An 18388-nucleotide genomic window follows, 5' to 3' on the forward strand; every position below is an offset into this window, starting at 1 on the left:
ATGTGAGGATGCTTTTCATAGACTTCAGCTCTGCGTTTAACACTGCCATACCCAGCAAACTGATCATTAAACTGAATATTATTTTAACAGCTCACCTGCCACCTGATCAAGGACTTTCTAACCAACCGCCCCAGACGGTCAGAACAGGAAACCACCTCACACTCATCACTGACTCCCTACAGGGTTGTGTGCTGAGGCCCATCCTCTACTCACCGTTCGCATATGACTGTGCCCCATCCATAACTAACACCATTTTTTGCTGTTGACACGACCGTGGTTGGACTTAAGGAGAAGGAGATGAATCAACCTACAGAGATGAAGTCGTGGTTTTCAGAGAACAATCTGGTGCTGAACTCCACAAAAACATAAGAAGTCACCACACACTTTTGAAGAAAATGAGCAGATCCTAAACCACCATTCATGAACAGGGACTGAGAGAAAACAGTCCCTGCCTTCAGGTACCAGACATGGCTGAACATCTCTCCTGGACTACCAACATCAAAGCAGCAGTAAAGAAGGCGCAGCAGCGATTCTACTTGAGGATCCTCAGAAAAAACAACCTGTAGGAAAAGCTGCATGTGTCCTTTTACTGCTGCTCTGTGGAGAGCATGCTGGCTTACTGTATCACTGTGTGGTTTGCCAGCTGCTCAGCAGCAGATGGGAGAGCCCTCCAGTGGATCATCAACAGCACCCAGAGGATCATCAGCTGTTCACTGTGTCTTTTGCAAGACTTCTTCAGCTCTCACTGCCTCAGTGGAGCAGCAAAATTGTTAAGGACCAATCACATCTTGGACACCATCCGTTTTACCCACTACCCTCAGGTAGAAGCTTCAGGTTCATGAAATTACAAAGAAACTGGTCTTCTAACCCAGCCCTGTAAGAGAACTATTGTATTGTATTCTATTCCCTATGTCTGTTGGACTGTTGTCAGAAAAAAAGACTTGAGGGGATGCTATATCACTTTTTATATATATATATATATATATATATATATATATATATATATATATATGTATATTTCTTGTATATCTTTATTCTTATTGTTTCGGTCTGGAACAGGTGCACAATACATTTCACTGTGCATTATACTATGTATAATTGTGTTTGTGATAAATAAAGGTCTTGAATCTTGAATCAGTATTTCTAACATTCTACAAGCTAATGATTGATCCATTAACTGAAAAAAAAATAAAAATAAGGATTGATCATGATTTTCGGCACCATTATAGTCATGAGCAAAAACATCATGCACACTGAGCCTCATTTTCTTTACAATGAACATGTATTTATTTTAAAAGGGTTAATAAGTGCCCAAGTGGGCATGAACACAGGTCAGAAGGGCAGAAACAACTCTGAAAGAGAAAACTGCCATCTTGTCTCATCAGTTGCAAACACAACGGAAAGTGAGCGGGATGAGTGGCCCCGTTATCTTCATCTGGACTGGATTGGTGGTCTGATCTTCATCTTCTTTGTCTTCTTTTACTGCTTCTTCTTGTAGTCCTCCAGGTGAGACAGGATCCAGCCAGAGGGACCCAGGATGGTCACGAACAGGACTGCCATAGCTATCGCCTGCTCCTGTTAGACACACACACACACACACACACACACACACACACACACACACACACACACACACAGATGGTTCAATATATTCTACTTGATTATAAGTAACGATTCTGTAATACCCTTAAATAATACACTGAACAGAGAACCTGGCAGGAAGACTACAGTATACAACTAAAGTGAGTACACGCCTGTGCAATATCATTTAAATGATTCAAAACTGTATCACCTCCCAATAACTGCATTATTGCTTAGCTACAGAGTATTTCCTCTTAAGAACAGCGAAAAACAGATACTTTACAAAAACTATTTAAAATACAGGCCCCAAAGTCAAAACTTAGTCCAAGAAAAGTGAATACACTGATAGTCACTGACAAAGAAGTTACAAGATCTGTGATCAATGAAACAAAAATAACAAATACTTATGGTAATTATCAAAACTAAATATTTTTCTAAAAATAACGGCATTTGAGACAAACACAAGGTACTTGTGCTTTGCCAAGAGGAATGAGCTCTCAGTGAAGAAACCCACCCTCTACTGATAAGCTTAGTAGCCACCGCCTGAGATAGATAAGTCAGGGAGGCAGGAAGAGCAAACATATCACTGAGGTTATCAAGAGGTCACCTCCTTCACTGAGGTTTTGTTATGTTAGACACAGGGCACCTCAGAGAGACTAAACAATTAGCTCTGGCGTCTTATTGGCAAAATGATCATCTATTTGGGATGATTAAACACCTGTCACTCCTAACAATCATTTCTTTCTCTGTCTTTAGTTAATGATGGTGTTGACTGTTCAGATAACTATTTGAAAAAGTGTAATTTGTTGTCAAGAACTGTTGTTAATTGTTTTTTAGTTCACCATGAATATGGTTCTAAAATGAGCCTTGGACACCAGAACTTTGGACCTAATGGACTGTGTCTATTTGCATTTCTGCATCATGGTCCCACACAGGAAAGAAATGTCAGAAAAATGATCTGATTGTGAGACTTCACAAAGATGGAAAAGGATATTCAAAGGTAGGTGTCAAACTAAGAAATCACTAACAGAGTTGCAGCAGTAATCAGGAGGAACTGAATGAGTCCTCGTATCACTAGTTAGACCTGCCGTAGTTGTAGTGAAATAACACAGGGACAGTGTATTACTTGCAGAGTGTAGCTCTGAAAAACAGATTCATGAAGAGCTTTAGAGTTGACATAGAGGTCATCAACAGAAGTCTGTGTTTGCAAGCAGTGTGAAGGACACGGCATTGTATCATCCTCTGTGGATGGTGTCTAGGAAAAGCCCTGGTATGAAAGTTACATAAAAAAACTCTCATTTAATTACTAAGATACTGAAAGAAAATAGATGCAATTAAATATTTAATGGAACTGGGTATGTAAAATTTGTGTCAATGAGTCCTGGTGACTGATTACATGTCACAGTAAGCAGAAAAACATTCTAGCTCCCTGTGTACAATGATTATTGCAACGTTTCATTTGTGCCACTCTGACCCGTCTACATCAAGGTCGTGGACTTGGCACCTGTTCAAATCTGCAGCGCGTGTTTCAGCTATAAAGGCACTGTATTAAAATTTCACTGCTTCACTTTCACTACAATATTAAACGGCGACAAGCAGTCTACTTGCTGTGATTTTTTTTAAACAGATTGAGCTGCAGCTACTGTGCACATTTCAGAATAAGTATCGCGTAATATTGTGTGAGCTAGAACGGATGTGTACGTGTTGGAATTAATCTGAATCATGGCGAGCTACTGACGCACTTATCGAAAGTGTTAAAAAAAAAATGAAGTCGCTTTTGAAGTCATAGCCGAAGCATAGTGCATGTAATATAGCATATTCAACTGTTAATATAGATTATTCATAAATCTTTTGGCAGTACAAAAACAACAGCATGTAAAGTTTGACGCAGTTAAGTGAAAGTCAGGTCTGGGTGTCATATCAGGCCAAGATGCGCGTCGACGCGCTAAAATCCCCAGTAGCATAATAACATACTAGCCAACGGCTACAAATATGTGTCCACCCAGGCGGGGACAGCCTCTGTCTCTGTCAGACAAGTGGACCGAACAGCAACTCACCCCTGCAGGGACAATGTGTTTGGCAGGTTTGGACGTCAAATTAGCCACAGGGACCACCGGGGTCCTCAGCGCGACCCTCAACAGCCGGGAGGCGGTGGGCAGAGGCATAGCGACGGTTAGATGCTGTAAGTCCGGAAGAGCCGAGGACAGGTCTGCAGGTCTACAGCACAGGTACTGCTACTGATACTGTCAGGCTGCGGGCACTGCTCTACGTGTGCGCGCAGACGTGTCTACGAAAGTGTTAAAACGTACATGTGCGCGCGCGCGCGTGTGTCACAGACATAGAGAGGGAGGGAGAAAGAGAGACATAGAGGGGGGAGAGAGAGGGGAGGGGAGGGGGAAGTCTCGAAGTTTATTGGCCGTCTCCCCCTGCGAACATATGACACCGTGACCGATGAGCGCGGGACGCGTCCTCACTTCACCCCTCTGAGGTGTTATGAGGACTCCACAGTGCCGCTGCCGAGGAGACGCTATATTGCAGCAGTGTGTCATGTTTATTTATAGATGTATACCATATAAAGACTATATTATTATTATTATTATTATATAAGAATTCTATAAATTATATATTTTGGTCATATTATTATTAGATTAATTAAATAAAGAATCGTTTTTAATTTTTATTCATTTTTTTATTCAGTACATCCATGTGTTTTTTTTCTTTGCCTGCCACATGTCAGCTCAGTGTAAATTGTGTGTTTTTGGGATCTGAAAACTGCTGCTATAACATTACACTGCCCCTTAGGTAATCAATGAAGTTATCTATCTATCTATCTATCTATCTATCTATCTATCTATCTATCTATAGTAATTCAGTTCAGTTCAATTCAGTTTTATTTATACGGTATAGCGCCAGTTACAGGTTAAATTGTCTCAAGATGCTTTACAGAAGCCATGTACAATTGCATATGTATGCATGTGCAGCTTTAATGTTTTTGACTTTGCAGAAGCACATTTCACTGTTCGTCTATTGAGATTTGCAAAATACAGCATCCATACTTGATTAAAAAAATATACAACTTTATGTGTTAGATGTGATTTGAGTACCATCCACTGGTGGCCAAAAAACTTAAAACAAAAAGAAAGTGTGCATCAGTTTCTATGTACACTGCTCAGTCCTCATTAGGATCGTGGGGGGCTGGAGTCTATCCCAGCTGACTCAGGGTGAAGGCAGGGGACACCCTGGACAGGTCACCAGTCTACTGCAGGGCTACATATATAGACAATCACACTCACATTCACACCTAGGGACAATTTAGAGTTACCAGTTAACCTCAGCATTTGTTTGGACTGTCGGAGGAAGCCGAAGTACTCAGAGAAAACCCACGCATGAACATGCAACTTCAATTACCACAGAATGTAACCGACAATTTTAGGATTCTTATAGTTTGCATAGGGTTATAAAAAAAAGGGGGTGGGGGGCATGACTCTGATTCATGGTCATTTAGTTAAGTACAAAAAATAAAGCTTCTCTGAACAAGTACATGAAGATTTATTGTCAATGCAATGTATTGATTTGTACAAAGGATTGAGAAAACATCCTCAGGAACAACGGGTCCGATATCTAAATTGGCACCATGTTATTAGGACTCTTGTCCTGTCCTGTAATGGGAGAAGAAAAAACAAGTGAAGCAAGAAAAACACATTTATATTAAGTGGTATAAGCATAACACAAAGGCCATTATACCATTAACATGCAACTTATTACATTCACAGTAATGTTTCGTTAATGGATTTGTACATTCTGTCTGTCAGCCTGTAGTGGCTGTGTTAGTCTGGTGACTGCAGTTATGAAAGAAGTCAGTTGATGTAATTATAGTGGTACGAAGTCAGTGCAGGGAGGAGGTCAGGGTGGCTGGATGGATCAAGAAAAATTTAAACACATAAAATAGACGTCTCAACATATCTTCGAACCATAAACTTAACCAAGCTGATCTTGTGCCAAACCCAACCAAGACTTTACCATAGCATAGTCATGCCTTAACAGAGTTAGTTATTTAGATTAATAGTATGTTTTACATTGAACAAGTGTGTTTAATTTCTCTTACTGTTTAACATTTGTACAGCCTGTTCAGCCTGGTGATGTCATTCTGGCTCATCTGTTTGGCAGTGCCAAATTCAACATTGGCGTTGGGGATGGGCACCATGGTGGGCTTGTTGTTCCCAGAGAAGGCATACCTGGAATTAATGTAGGGGTTGAGTTTTTATTTGCGTGAAAGAAATACGTAGAAAATACTGTTTCATCATTTTAAAAACCCGTTTGTCCACATAAAAAAACACGAAAATGTTCGCTTTATCAGCTTGTGTTTAGTCGATGATGATATACTGCAGTCATTACTATAGACGTTGTATGTCTTCTCAGATATACAACCAGGCATCACAAATAAAAATTACACCTACTGTCCTTAACTTTGCTTCAGCATTGAAAAACAGATAATACATATACTTACTTACATATAAACTAAATAATACTGTCCGTGGTTTTGGAATTATTAATAGGCACCTTCAAAGATGAATAGACACGAATGGAATCAACAGTGATTCTCTTAATGAACAGATGCTAGAGATAAAAGTGACGGTAGCTTCCCCAAACCTGTGGTATTGCATGACAGAGTTGTAGTCGTAGGGGGTGTTCAGGTTCAGAGTGTCGATCTTGTCAAAGGCATACTCCCAACCTGAGAAGAAAAGTATGACAGGTCAGAAAATACTCAAGACCTATGTTTTGATTTGTCTGTAGATCCTCAAACTTTTCATGAGTGACTGATCAGTCATCAGAAAAGAATTTAGTTTTGCATGAAGTATTTGGGTATAAAAGCAGACTGAATGTTGGCTTTGCTGTACATCAATAAGTACAGTATAAGGAGGTGGATTTGGCAGGTAAGGTTGGCCATTCTCAATGATTTGTCACTGAACCACCAGCTTGGATAAGCTCCAGTGGTCAAAACAGAGAGGGTGGTAGATGTTATTGTCTTTTGAAGTTAAAAATACAAATACAGTATAACAAAAATTTAAATAACTAAAAGAAAGAAAGAAACATCGTATACACACACACACACACACACACACACACACACACACACATTTATACATACAGAGAGGCTCAACACTGAGGAAAAACAGGGTTTCGGTGACCTTATGACTTTTGCAACTGAGATTACCAATTATATTTCGATTTGATTTTAGGAATGGCATTTGGATCAGTATATTATGGGACGTGTGAGTGAACAGCTCAGGCTCTGACCAGACTGGATGTTCTCCCACAGGATCCGGATGTGGTTGTCCCTGTCAGAGCGACATTGCTCGTGGTTGAAGCCAAGGGCGTGGAGCAGCTCATGCTGGACGGTGTTGTGGTAGAGGCAGCCCTGACGGTCCAGAGACAATGTCTGGGCATAACCACGACGGCCCACGTAGGAGTAACAGCTACATTCACACAGTTAAACAAAAAATAGTGTTGATCAAAGCAGACAGAATCATTCACGGCTCAGGTATTTCTAAGATTTGGGGGACAATAAGTGTTTTTTGGCGAATTACACATCTTGTAACTGTTAAGGTTTCAAATATCACTTTAGTCACTGGTTTAATTTTAGTGAACCAAAAGCTTCCAGTAATTCTCCCTTACAAAGTAAAAGGGTAGTAACTACACAAACAGAACTGCATGTTAGGTGTAATGAGCACAGGGGCAACTGAATGAACGAAAACTCTAAAAATTAAGTGTGTCCTTGTTTCTTCCCTGGCTTTTTTGGCCATTTGAACTAATAAGACAGATAAATAATCTTTAAATATATTTAAAGATGATGCCTAAAGGTGCCACAACAACTCAGACACTACACTCAAAGGGTACGAATACACCATTGCAGTTTTCCATTGCAGAATATTTTGGATATTTTTTGTGTCCTGAATTTTCGTACATGTTTAGACTGCTGGAATTGTCCATATACGACCTCTTTCAAAGTATTTCTAAGTGGCCCTGAAAAACTGCTGTGTGAGGACAACAATGAACAATCTTTTGTTTTTTTTGTTCTTTCGATACCTTGTCCATTAGTAATCTTCGTAACGTCACCACATATGCTAACATAATAAGTCTCTATTGTTGTATTTTATACGTGCTCCTAAAACGGGACTAGGTGCTACTTGATGCTGTTTTTGAGCACTTGGAGCTAATGTCGCAGTCGAAGCTGTAAAAGCAACAAAAGCAATCTACCACAGTCTGCACTGTGAGGCGTTTAGGGAATATTGGAAAATGTATTGTCTTTCGATAAGCAAATGTTCAGCTAGTGAGGTGTTTTTCCTGTAACCATGTGGGATCAGGTGGGTGCAACCAACTGATAATGTTTGTCGCACCAGTATGACTACTGAAAAGTTAGTCTGTAGTATAGATGTGTGATACTGGCCCTATTTTATGTGGCATCGGATCGATACCAAACCTTGCAGTATCGCACACCACTGGTGTTAATCCTGTTAAAGTCTCAAATACTGCTACTCAGCTATGCTATGTTAGCTAGCTTTTAGCAGGACTATTTTATCTGGTATTACTTCGTACTTATGATTTACAATTTAGCCACTGTCTAATTTATTTTCAATTTATTTTCAATTTGTGAACTGTTTGAGCATCAAAATCATGTTTTCAGATTTCAGGAAGAGCTAAATTTGTTTCATGACAATGCCCGTCAAACCTCTGTTCTTCCTTGACTTACCTACTCCTGTGTTTCACCCTTTTTTGCAGTCCTTCTCTTGACATTTACTCCTGTAAATCTCCTATATTATATATTTTTTTTAAAAAGGTTGGAGGTGTACTTGGTTTATTACATCTACATTCATTTGATGAACTAGCTAGCAGTGCATTGCATCGCTATATATAATACGCTTTGCCTTGTAGAAAAATTGTCATACATGGGAAGCTGCGATGGGGAAAACTTGTTCAAGAGTGAAAGTTTGTCTTGATTATTTGAAGTAATATCCAGCCACATCAAATTCAGTAAGGAAAAGTTTTAAACAAGACCTAATTAGTGCTTACATAATTGTACATATTTTGTCAACTGGGATCAACATACACAGTGTTAAGTGACAAAAAGCCTCAGTTTAAAGTCCATAATTTGTCACTACAAATTGTTCAAACCCATAGAAAATTTTAAAATCTTGTTGAGATTGAACAGTTGTATCTAAATGTGGGGAAAATTGTACAACAATAAAGAAAAATACATCTGGAGTATTTCTGTGTTTACATCATAGTGCAGGTGTAATATACATGTGAGTTGATATGTTATATCAGGGTCTTGAAGGCCTAAATTTTGTTTTGATTTGTGTTAGTTGACAGTTTACAATTATAACGCTGTATTTAAAAATGCAAACACACTTTGGCGTTATTAAGGTGTGTACAGCTTAGACAGACACACACAGATGGTTACCCGTTGTTGGACTGGATGCTCAGGTAGTCTCTCTGGCCGGTTCTTTGGATGAAACGAATGCAAGAGACGCTGTTGAATGACTGCAGGCCTCGCTCAATGATGGAGCGCTCACGAGAAGCTGAGAAGATACACAGAGAAGAGACATACACACAATATATGGTTATATCTAGTGAATATGTACATTATGTACCTGGTTATAATGTAGTGAGCTCTTTGTTTTTGTTTCACTGTAGGAAAGCTGATTATGGAGACTAATTGTCCTCTTAAAAGTATTCAACTGTGCTCAAAATTCAACATTGTTTGGTCATGTAGTTTATGCACATTAAGAAAAAAGTCCAATGTTTTATAATTATATATATTATAATATTGTCTGAGGATTTTTGCTTCGTGATCATATTTTTTTACCAATGTGAAAACTTGATTTTAAAAAAAAACTGGAATACTAACTAACATCATTCAGTTAATGCAGATACCAACCCACAATTTATTTATATATGTATATGTGAAACAAAAAATGTGTGAAATTTTCCAAATCCAACAACAGTATAACATGTTTTGTTTTGTTTTTTGTTTTCATTTTTTACCTTCAATCACTTTCCAAAAAGTCAACTTTACATTAATCAATTGATAGTAAACTCCCACGATATATTAACATATTAAAAATCTTGTTTATGGTTATATAGAGGCTCAGAGCTTTTGGTCAACTGCTTGGATTAAATATAAAATCCCTTTAATAATTGTTACTTACAATAATGTCCGGCAATGACATAGGGCACGTAGACCTTTCCGTCGGCGGATTTACTCCACATGCAGCCACGGGAGGTGCATTGATCTGCGTTCCTCTCATTTTCATTGTCATAGGCAATATCATCAATGACCAAGGGCTCTTCCTCTGTATGCACTGTTGAAGAAGGATCAGCCATTTGACCATGTATCAGTGTACTGTAAATAAACTTTAAAAAATCATAAACAGAATCATTTTTTTTCTGTGTTCATTATAGGTAGTATTATGCCCTAAAGTTACAAGAAATATGGTTTTATCATATAGCATTTACAGCGTAGTCTTCTATAGAGTGCAGCTGCACTAAATACTTTGCGGTTATAATAGCAGTTCCATGTGTTTATTGGTTTTTAGTGTACCTGGAGAAAAGACAGTTCTGTGAACCCACTTTGTCTCTTCCATATCTCACATGAACTGTTCAGTACCCCTGAGTCCATCCATCCATTCAATATCTATACACCACTTAATCCTCATTAGGGTCATGGGGGGGCTGGAGTCCATCCCATCTGACTTAGGGTGAAGGGCAGGTCAGCAGTCTATCACATGGCTACATATACAGACAAACAAACACACTTGCATTCACACCTATGGCCAATTTAGAGTTATCAGTTAACTTGAGCATGTTTTTGAACTGTAGGAGGAAGCTGGAGTACCCGGTGAAAACCCACACATGCACAGGGAGAACATGTAAACTCAGGACATGAAGCTGCACATCCCAATAAGGCCCACGGACCCTTGAACATTACAGAACTGTTTGGATGATTTTAGGATCTGGTGCAAATTTTTTCTCAGCTAAATTCTTATAAAACTGAAGTCCTTATTAATGACTAGTATCACTCTAGTCCTAATCCCCTACCTTATGTTAGTAACTTCAAAAGCACGACTAAATCCGTCTCAGGAAATCCGGGAGTACTATTTAACATCAGTCTGGATTTCAATCAGCAATTAAGTAATATAATGCACTCCTGTTTTTACCAACCTAGAAGTACTGCAAAATTGTGCAAAATTGACAAAATTCATGAACTAGATCCCTCTTGTAGTAGTACGCACATTCTCAAATGTTACTTTTGGGATGTCTTACCAACATCCTTGTTGGCCCTCCACAGGAGCTCAGAGACAGACAGATCCTATAACAGAAGGAGACGTCATTCATCAGTAATGACTCATCTGAAGCAGTATGCAAACCCGGCTGTCAACATGTAACAGCAGATACAGTCAAACTGCTGGCACTGACGCTGTCGACATCATGTACAATCTGTGTATCAGCACCTAAACTAGGAACATTCAATAAACGATGATTCAGTGCTACATTGCTTATACAAATAAATACAAAGACAGTAAAGTACACACAGTATTGAGTAAAGCACAATGAACGAACTGTGCCATCACACATGAAAAAATGTATTTATCAAAAAGTATTAGTTTGAAATAAAAAGGTAATAAAACCATACGGTAGAACACAAAACATTGCAAAAGGATTGGTTCCATTTGTAATTTAAAATGAATTTGATTATACAGGAAAACTCAGCACACAATTGTGAAATGTTTTGTCCTCCATCTTTTCATGATAGTAGAACTGAAATGTAATTTTAGAACTTTAGAATTTAAACAGATTCATCAAATAAATTAAATATTTTTTATTTCTTGCTGTTTAATTTGAACTTTTTTGCCTGCCAGTGGAGACAAGTCATATATCCATTATGATGAGTATTACTGATTTATTTATAGATATTTATTTGAAATATATTGTTATATATTTTGTCTGAAAGTAATCGTTTAATGTGGCAGTTGTAGAAATATGAACTCATTTCTTTCTTTCTCTGTAGAGAGAGCTTTTATTTCTTACAGATCTTTTTTTACTGGACTAATAATTAATGCTTACTTATCAGTGTGTAAGTAGAAGTTTTTTTTGACATTTTATTTTAATATGTGCTGCAAAGTAATTATTTTCATGATGGATTAATGTGTTGTTTAATTAGTTGGTTTGAAATACATTTTTAAAAAAAGGTCTCCAGAGGCTCTGTCCAGATGAGAAAAACATCACAGTTGAGAAGTTTAGATCATAACAGCTTTTTTACCTTTAAGTATTTTTTCTTATTTAAAAAAATAAAAATTAAGGATTACCAAAACAGTTGGCAATTAATTTTCTGTGAGTTTAATCAATTACCAAATCATCTCTCAGTTGTCATTTAAGTAGTTGAATTTTACCGCAAGCATCTTTACATGCTTTGTAAGTAAAATGCCAAAAAGTAAAAGCCACTGAAGCTGTTTGATAAATAAAGAATTAGAAAGTAGCATGAAATGGAAATACACAAGTATTTAAATTTTAAACACTTTGGGTTTTGATATATGTAATATATCTGTAGTAGATATTTAAGATATTTCAGACGTCCTCACCTCCTCTACAGCCCAGCAGTAGCTGGAGACAGCCAGGAGGATCAGTAAGCCGAGTGTGGACTTCAGGAAAACCATGTTAGCAGCCTGCAGGAGAACAGTGTTAACACCTGGATCCTGCTGCAGCGCCTGCTTATAACTGTCTGTATATCTGCTGAAAGAAACACACACATAGCTTTAGTGATAAGAAGCACACTGCATTGAAAACATACTGTCTTTTCCCACCTTGGCTAGAGCGAATAAAATCTGCTTGCAGTAGCAGAAACTGCCCTGCAAACTGCATGAGAGAGTCGGCTGTGAGGACACCTGGTTGAGTTGGTTGAGTTTCTGGTCTTTGTTCTTTTATATTTTATTTTTTATTTATTTTGTTGCTGACACCTTGCTGTTTATGGAACCTCCTTTGAGCCGTCACCATTACTTACTTACTTGACATTACAAATTATTTTTGAGTTTTTGTATTTTTGAATACTAGTTAACGGTACTCTATGAAACACTTTATGGAAACTTAATCAGTTGTATTCAGAACACACCATCAGCAGATCCACAAATCCAGCTTTGTTCACCGAGAAATGGAAAAGCAACTTAATCACAGATACAGAGCTTGCTAAATAAAGGATACAAGACTCCAATAAAAGTCCTGTTTAAGGAACACTGTCTAGTCACATCTCAGACGACAAGTAGTATCCCTGAACCACTTTTCAGGAAGGAAACAAGGACACTTGGGTTCTGTTTTATTGAATCAGCTTTCATTCACATTGTTCATCTGATTTAATTTGTAGACAGCAGACTGGAGCAGTGGCAGCAGAGTCACCTCACAGCAAAAATGTTCTGGGACGTGTCAGCTGGCACCCTTCTGTGTTGAGACCTGCCTGTGCCTGTGTGGGTTTCCTCCAGGTGCTGCAGCTTCAGGGATGCAAACACATGTATGGTGAAAACAAAGTTACTCAAGGTTGGAATGAAAAGTATGATTTTGCAATATAAGCATGTAACAAAGGTCTGTGCTAGTAAACGTTGAAATTAACATACTGAGTTTGATAATAGACAAATGTACAGTAAGTTTATTTTTATCATTACAAATGGTAACTGGAAAAACACTCAGAGAGTGCAGTACTAAGCCAAGGCTGTTCATTCCCTGACATGGCATTGTCAGAAATGCAGCATTTTTTATTTATTTATTTATTTATTTGTTTTAGAAATGCAGCATTTGTTCATTAGTTATTGAAGATCAGAAATGACAACACAATAGAATGTGGCCATTTAATATAGATGTACCCACAAACAAAATGACCTTGCACTGAGCACAGGTGTGTGTTATGCATGTGTACGTTACATACGAATACCGAATCGCGGACCTAAATATGTAGCGGGCTGTGGGAATTGATGGGACTCAGAAACACCCCCAGATTTGAGCAATTGTTCTTGTATCATTTCCAACGGATAAGTCATGATAAGTCCGCAGCGGTCAATTTGTAGTAGGACTGCAATCGTGATCATCAGGAGGTAGCTGACGTAGTGTTCACTTGTAGTCATAGTTACAGTGATGCCGTGCCGCTATCTGGCAATGATACTTGGATACAGAAATCTTTCACAAATCTGTGGATCCAGACATGCAGCAGAGAGCGGCGACCAGGGATGACTCCACGTCCTCTTCGGGAAGCGGGGCAGGTTCCACGTCCTCTATCTGGAGGGCGGTGAGTAAGTCCTCGATCCGGAGGTTTAGTAAGTGTGCTGTGCGGATCCAGCCTTTATTGCAGTGGTGATGGGGATGAGCTAAAAGTGTGCATCCCAGCAGCTGCTCTCCCTCTGCACTGATCATCTGCAGTGCAGAGAGAGAAAGGGGAGAAGTAAACAGGCAGAGGAGCAGGAAGGAGGGATCAAATAGAGTCCGTGACAAATCCATTAGAACTAGCAGCAGAAAAATGTGATCAAGTGACAAATGCAGATGTGGTGCCTTTATCATAGTAACACAGACAAATGTAAAAAAAATAGCTGCATGATAAATGGCACAGAACAATCTGCAACAGTTCCCAATTTGATGTTTCTTGTATTGTCCTATAGCATAATCGTATGTTACTACACTATCTAGTCTGTATATTGTATGTTTAAAGAGAAATCACTGTGTTGACACAAATGAGTGTCATTCAGCTACTTTTACTTAATTCTGCTTCAAAAAGCCTCTTTGATGTCTTTTCTTTGATGAACCCTTTACAAAAAAGACTACATGTGTATAATTACCATGGTTATTTACTCATCTGAGAGTCCTGCTGATGTGGGCCTTTAAATCAAAATGTCTGATTCTTCTACATCGTATCTTTTGGAAGACCCTCAAGAGAAAGAGACAGCAAAACTGTTGCAAAAGGCTTGCTCAAAGGGAATCATTGCAATATTGCGTACTGAGGATAAAGAGAATGAGTGGACAGTACAAGACAGTTACTACACTAGAGTTGAAGGACAGAAGTGGGTGCGGAACAGGAGTTTACCTGTCTGTCAGTGTGGCCTCATTTGAAGATGAAACAAATCAAAACAAATGGTTCTTCTGCAACAAACAACATATAAATGAGCATGTACAGTCTGTCACTTTAGCATTATGAACAACTACATTATGTAGAATTCCATAGCAATATATGACCAATACACTCATACAAAATAAGGAAAATCTGTCATTTGATCTGAGATCATATTATGTGATTATCAGCTGTTGTGTTCCTATCAGAAGTCGGAGAAAGTGATGAATAGATGAATTCGTACCATCCACCTCTTGTTCGTTAGACTGTCTACTGATGACTCAAGGATTGCTTCGGCCGACTGGTAACTCTTCTACTGCTCCCTGTAAAGAAAGATAACCCAACATTTTGTTAGTGTTAAATCCATCTATTATTTTTTTAAGTCTCATATTGCAAGCAGAACATGGAAAGTCACATTTTGTGTTCCACGTGACAGCATTACAAATATGAAATCTCACTCTAATACTCACTTTCTAGGCCTGAATCACTCTTATCAAAAGAGTTGCTGTAGATTTCAGCGCTAAGATCTATTGGCATGAGCAGCCTGCTTATTTGTTCAAGCTGTAGTGTGTTCTCTGGCAGCTGGTAATATTCACAGCGAACACGAACATCAGGTGCCATGAATTTAGCTAGCAGATCCAGTTCATTTCCTCTCAGGTCCATTATATGACTCAGGGCAGCCACAGGTTTTCTCTGATGGATTGATGTGACCATTTCAGAGTTTCTTGCCCCACTGAAATGTGCATACTTCCTCACACAATCTGAACCTTGAAGATGGGATTCTGAGCTCTACCTTGCAAAGATATCCTTGTTACTGTCTAAAATGTGATTGTCCTCAGTCCTCTTTTCAACAAGAAAATCAAAGGATTTAGTCATCTTCTTGGTGGGAAGTATCTCTTTGATTATCAACTTGGTGAACTCTGGGCTTAAATCCTGAACCAGTTTTGAGAGCCACTGTATAACATCTTCATTTGGCTCCTCTGTGGCTCTGTCTCTGTAGGTCTGCAGACTTATTTTTGGTATCTTGTCATCCTCGATTGAAAAGAATGACTTGCGAAAGATAGCACTCACCAAGAGCCTTTTATGCACTGGGATTAGGTCCAAGTGTTTCTTTCGCATTCTCTTCAGTAGATTTGTTAACGTTTCATTAAGCTTCAATATATCTTCATTTAATTTTTGTTCCATCTGTCCTTGTCCAAGTTTATTTGTGGAAGGCCTGACACAAAGAGGTGACATTCTGCAGCTAACGAACTCGAAAATGTCTTCAGTCTACTAGCAGCCATTTCATCTTTAGCCTTAACATGTTGTCCTATCACGTTTCACATACTGCCTTCAGTGACTGGCCTAGTTTTAAAGCATATGATGGTGTGGTATACTTAGACTTGGTGCAACCACATGCTTTTTCTGATGTTTAAACTACTGATGAAAACTTAGGTTGCACCTTGCAGTGTCTTGATTTTGTGATCAAGGGACATAATAGGAAGAACAAATCAACCTAACCCCCTCATGTTTTCCCTTACATGACAATCCATCGCACATTTTTCCAGCAGTCTACTACCACACTGAAATACGAGTGGGTTGAAGGGACACCTCAGCAACTACCATTCTGCTGATAATTGTTGAGCTCCTTTGCAGGGGCTGTCCTCTGGATGGTAGAAGACATAAAACAGCAGTTTTTTCTTTGACTCAGCTGACTCGCTTATAGTTTGTCAACACACTTTATCATGTCTTTATAGCCCAGCTTTTGAGAAAAACTCATAACAAATATTGCATGGTAAATGATCTTCTGCATCTACACTTTGTGACTGCTGTCTGCAGGTTATGATCTTACCCTGTCTTTTCAGTAACACATCAGTGTCATAAAAGTGATGACCTTTTCTTCAAAGTTGCTGTAGTATTTTATAACGTTTCTTTGATTTTTGTGAAAGACATACAGCTGTGGCTACACATGATCACACAGGTGCAAGTCATTAAGTCCTGACACGTTCCCTCATCTCGTCAGCTGCACTGGAGGTCACTGGGAGTTGGTTCTCTTTCACAGTAATGCTACTATAACTGTCTTCTTTTATGCACAGAATTCATCTTGTTCATGGTTTTCTATCAACTCTTTTGCTACACAAGAGGTGCACTCTGTTAAATGTTATACAAGTGGTCTTTAACACTATATGTGCACTTGTTGGACAAGCACTATATTGCATTCAGGCTAGATAAGCGCTAGTATAGATTAACTCATCCAGATGTGCTGTTGCGACTTAATGTCAGTCAGTAAGATGGAACATAGCATTGCACTGCCAAGGATATTGTTCTCATTTTATCAGATGCATACTATCAAATTAGTTTAAGTAAAATCCAATTTGATTAAATAGAAAAAATGTAAGTGACTTTTGATAAGATAAAATTTTCAAATTAATTCAAGTAAAATCTGAGCAAGTAAAAATTGAATTAAACAAATTAGATTTAAGTGAAGTCTGTAAAATACATCAGTTCAAGCCAAGCACTGCAACTTAGTTCATTGTCTTACCTCGTCGAGAGAATGTGCAAAGCAGTAATCAAAGCACTAGAAGTGACTATTTTGAAGAATCTAAAATATAAAACATGTTTTGACTTATTTCACACTTTTTTGCTTACTGCATAATTCCGTAAGTGTTCATTCATAGTTTTGATGCCTTCAGTTAGAATCTACAATGTAAATAGTCATGAAAATAAAGAAAAACCGTTAAATGACGAGGTGTGTCCAAACTTTTGAATGGTAGTGTGTATTTGGACAGAAATAGACTTAGTTCAATTCAATTTTATTTATATAGCACCAATTACAGGTCAGATTGTCTCAAGACGCTTTACAGAACCCATATGCCTGAACCCCTAGAGCAGCCCTAAGGCGACAGTGGCAAGAAAAACTCCCTTTTAACAGGGAAGAAACCTTGAGCAGAACCCGGCTCTTTATGTGGGGTAACCCATCTGCTGCTGGCCGGCGGGTTGAGAGGGACAGAAGAGGTAGAGAGGTAAAGAGGTAGAGGTAGAGGGGTAGAGAGGTAGATGGGTAGAGGTAGAGGGGTGGAGAGGGGGAGGGATGGGAGAAGAGGAGGATGGGGAACAAGGAACATATAACACACAATTGGATGAGGGTTAGCCTCAAAAGAAGATGAGGAACTCTGCGCCTAAACCCTTGCAGCCCCTACCATGCAGCATGGCTGGCCTTTGGCTGCAGCTTCAGCGCCTGCCTGCCTCTCATCCAAGAGCAGTGCAGCAGATTCAACAACTTTCTAACCCTAACCCTCGCCCTCGGTGTCCTGCAGCAACTGTACAGCAGCGGTCAGGTCGTTTCGCTGCCCCTGTTTTAGCGGAGCGCCAACGGCGAGAACGACGTCTCCTCCTTTGCTGCAGTAGGAGTCGTTCTCGACATCAGTTCCCCAAGCCACTTCAAAGTGACCAGAAAACGACTGAAAAGGATGAAAACCGGCGAATGACAGCAAATTACCACAAACAGCGACTGATGACGACATAATTGATTTGCAACTGTTCTCTCCAGAATGTTAGAGAGAAATGGGAGGTTGGATATCAGTCTATAGTTAGCTAAAACATCTCGATCTAGAGTGGGCTTTTTAAGTAAAGGTGTGATTACAGCAACCTTAAACGCCTGTGGCCTGTTACTAGAGAGAGATTAAT

At 38.9% G+C, this 18388-nt stretch overlaps 1 protein-coding gene across 2 annotated transcripts; it reads right to left on the bottom strand.

Annotated features, from left to right (window-relative positions):
- Nucleotides 1–1263: 1263 nt before the first annotated feature.
- LOC111575958 (high choriolytic enzyme 1-like) lies at nt 1264–12368 on the bottom strand. Of its 2 annotated transcripts, none has more exons than XM_055009324.1 (8): nt 12222–12368; nt 10906–10951; nt 9792–9944; nt 9044–9161; nt 6880–7058; nt 6232–6313; nt 5687–5816; nt 1264–1575 (listed from the first exon to the last, which is right to left on the bottom strand). In XM_055009324.1, exons 1-7 carry the CDS (start codon nt 12294–12296, stop codon nt 5690–5692), a joined length of 780 nt encoding a protein of 259 aa, XP_054865299.1. In that variant the 5' UTR covers nt 12297–12368; the 3' UTR covers nt 1264–1575; nt 5687–5689. The 2 variants fall into 2 exon arrangements, with proteins under 2 accessions (XP_054865299.1, XP_023137183.2); XM_023281415.3 differs by lacking the exon at nt 1264–1575 and adding an exon at nt 5107–5240 and having other exon boundaries at nt 12222–12367.
- Between the last annotated feature and the right edge of the window lie 6020 nt (nt 12369–18388).

The sequence above is a fragment of the Amphiprion ocellaris genome, chromosome 3 (assembly GCF_022539595.1).
Source record: "Amphiprion ocellaris isolate individual 3 ecotype Okinawa chromosome 3, ASM2253959v1, whole genome shotgun sequence".
NCBI lineage: Eukaryota > Metazoa > Chordata > Actinopteri > Pomacentridae > Amphiprion > Amphiprion ocellaris.

What these genes read in the sequence shown, in the direction of transcription:
- LOC111575958 (XM_055009324.1), bottom strand. Translation starts at nt 12,296, where the DNA reads ATGGTTTTCCTGAAGTCCACACTCGGCTTACTGATCCTCCTGGCTGTC. An exon ending in ACTGCTGGGCTGTAGAGGAG is followed by an intron (nt 10,952 to 12,221) that starts GTGAGGACGTCT and finishes CTTCTGTTATAG; the next exon opens with GATCTGTCTGTCTCTGAGCT. An exon ending in TCTGTCATGCAATACCACAG is followed by an intron (nt 5,817 to 6,231) that starts GTTTGGGGAAGC and finishes CATTAATTCCAG; the next exon opens with GTATGCCTTCTCTGGGAACA.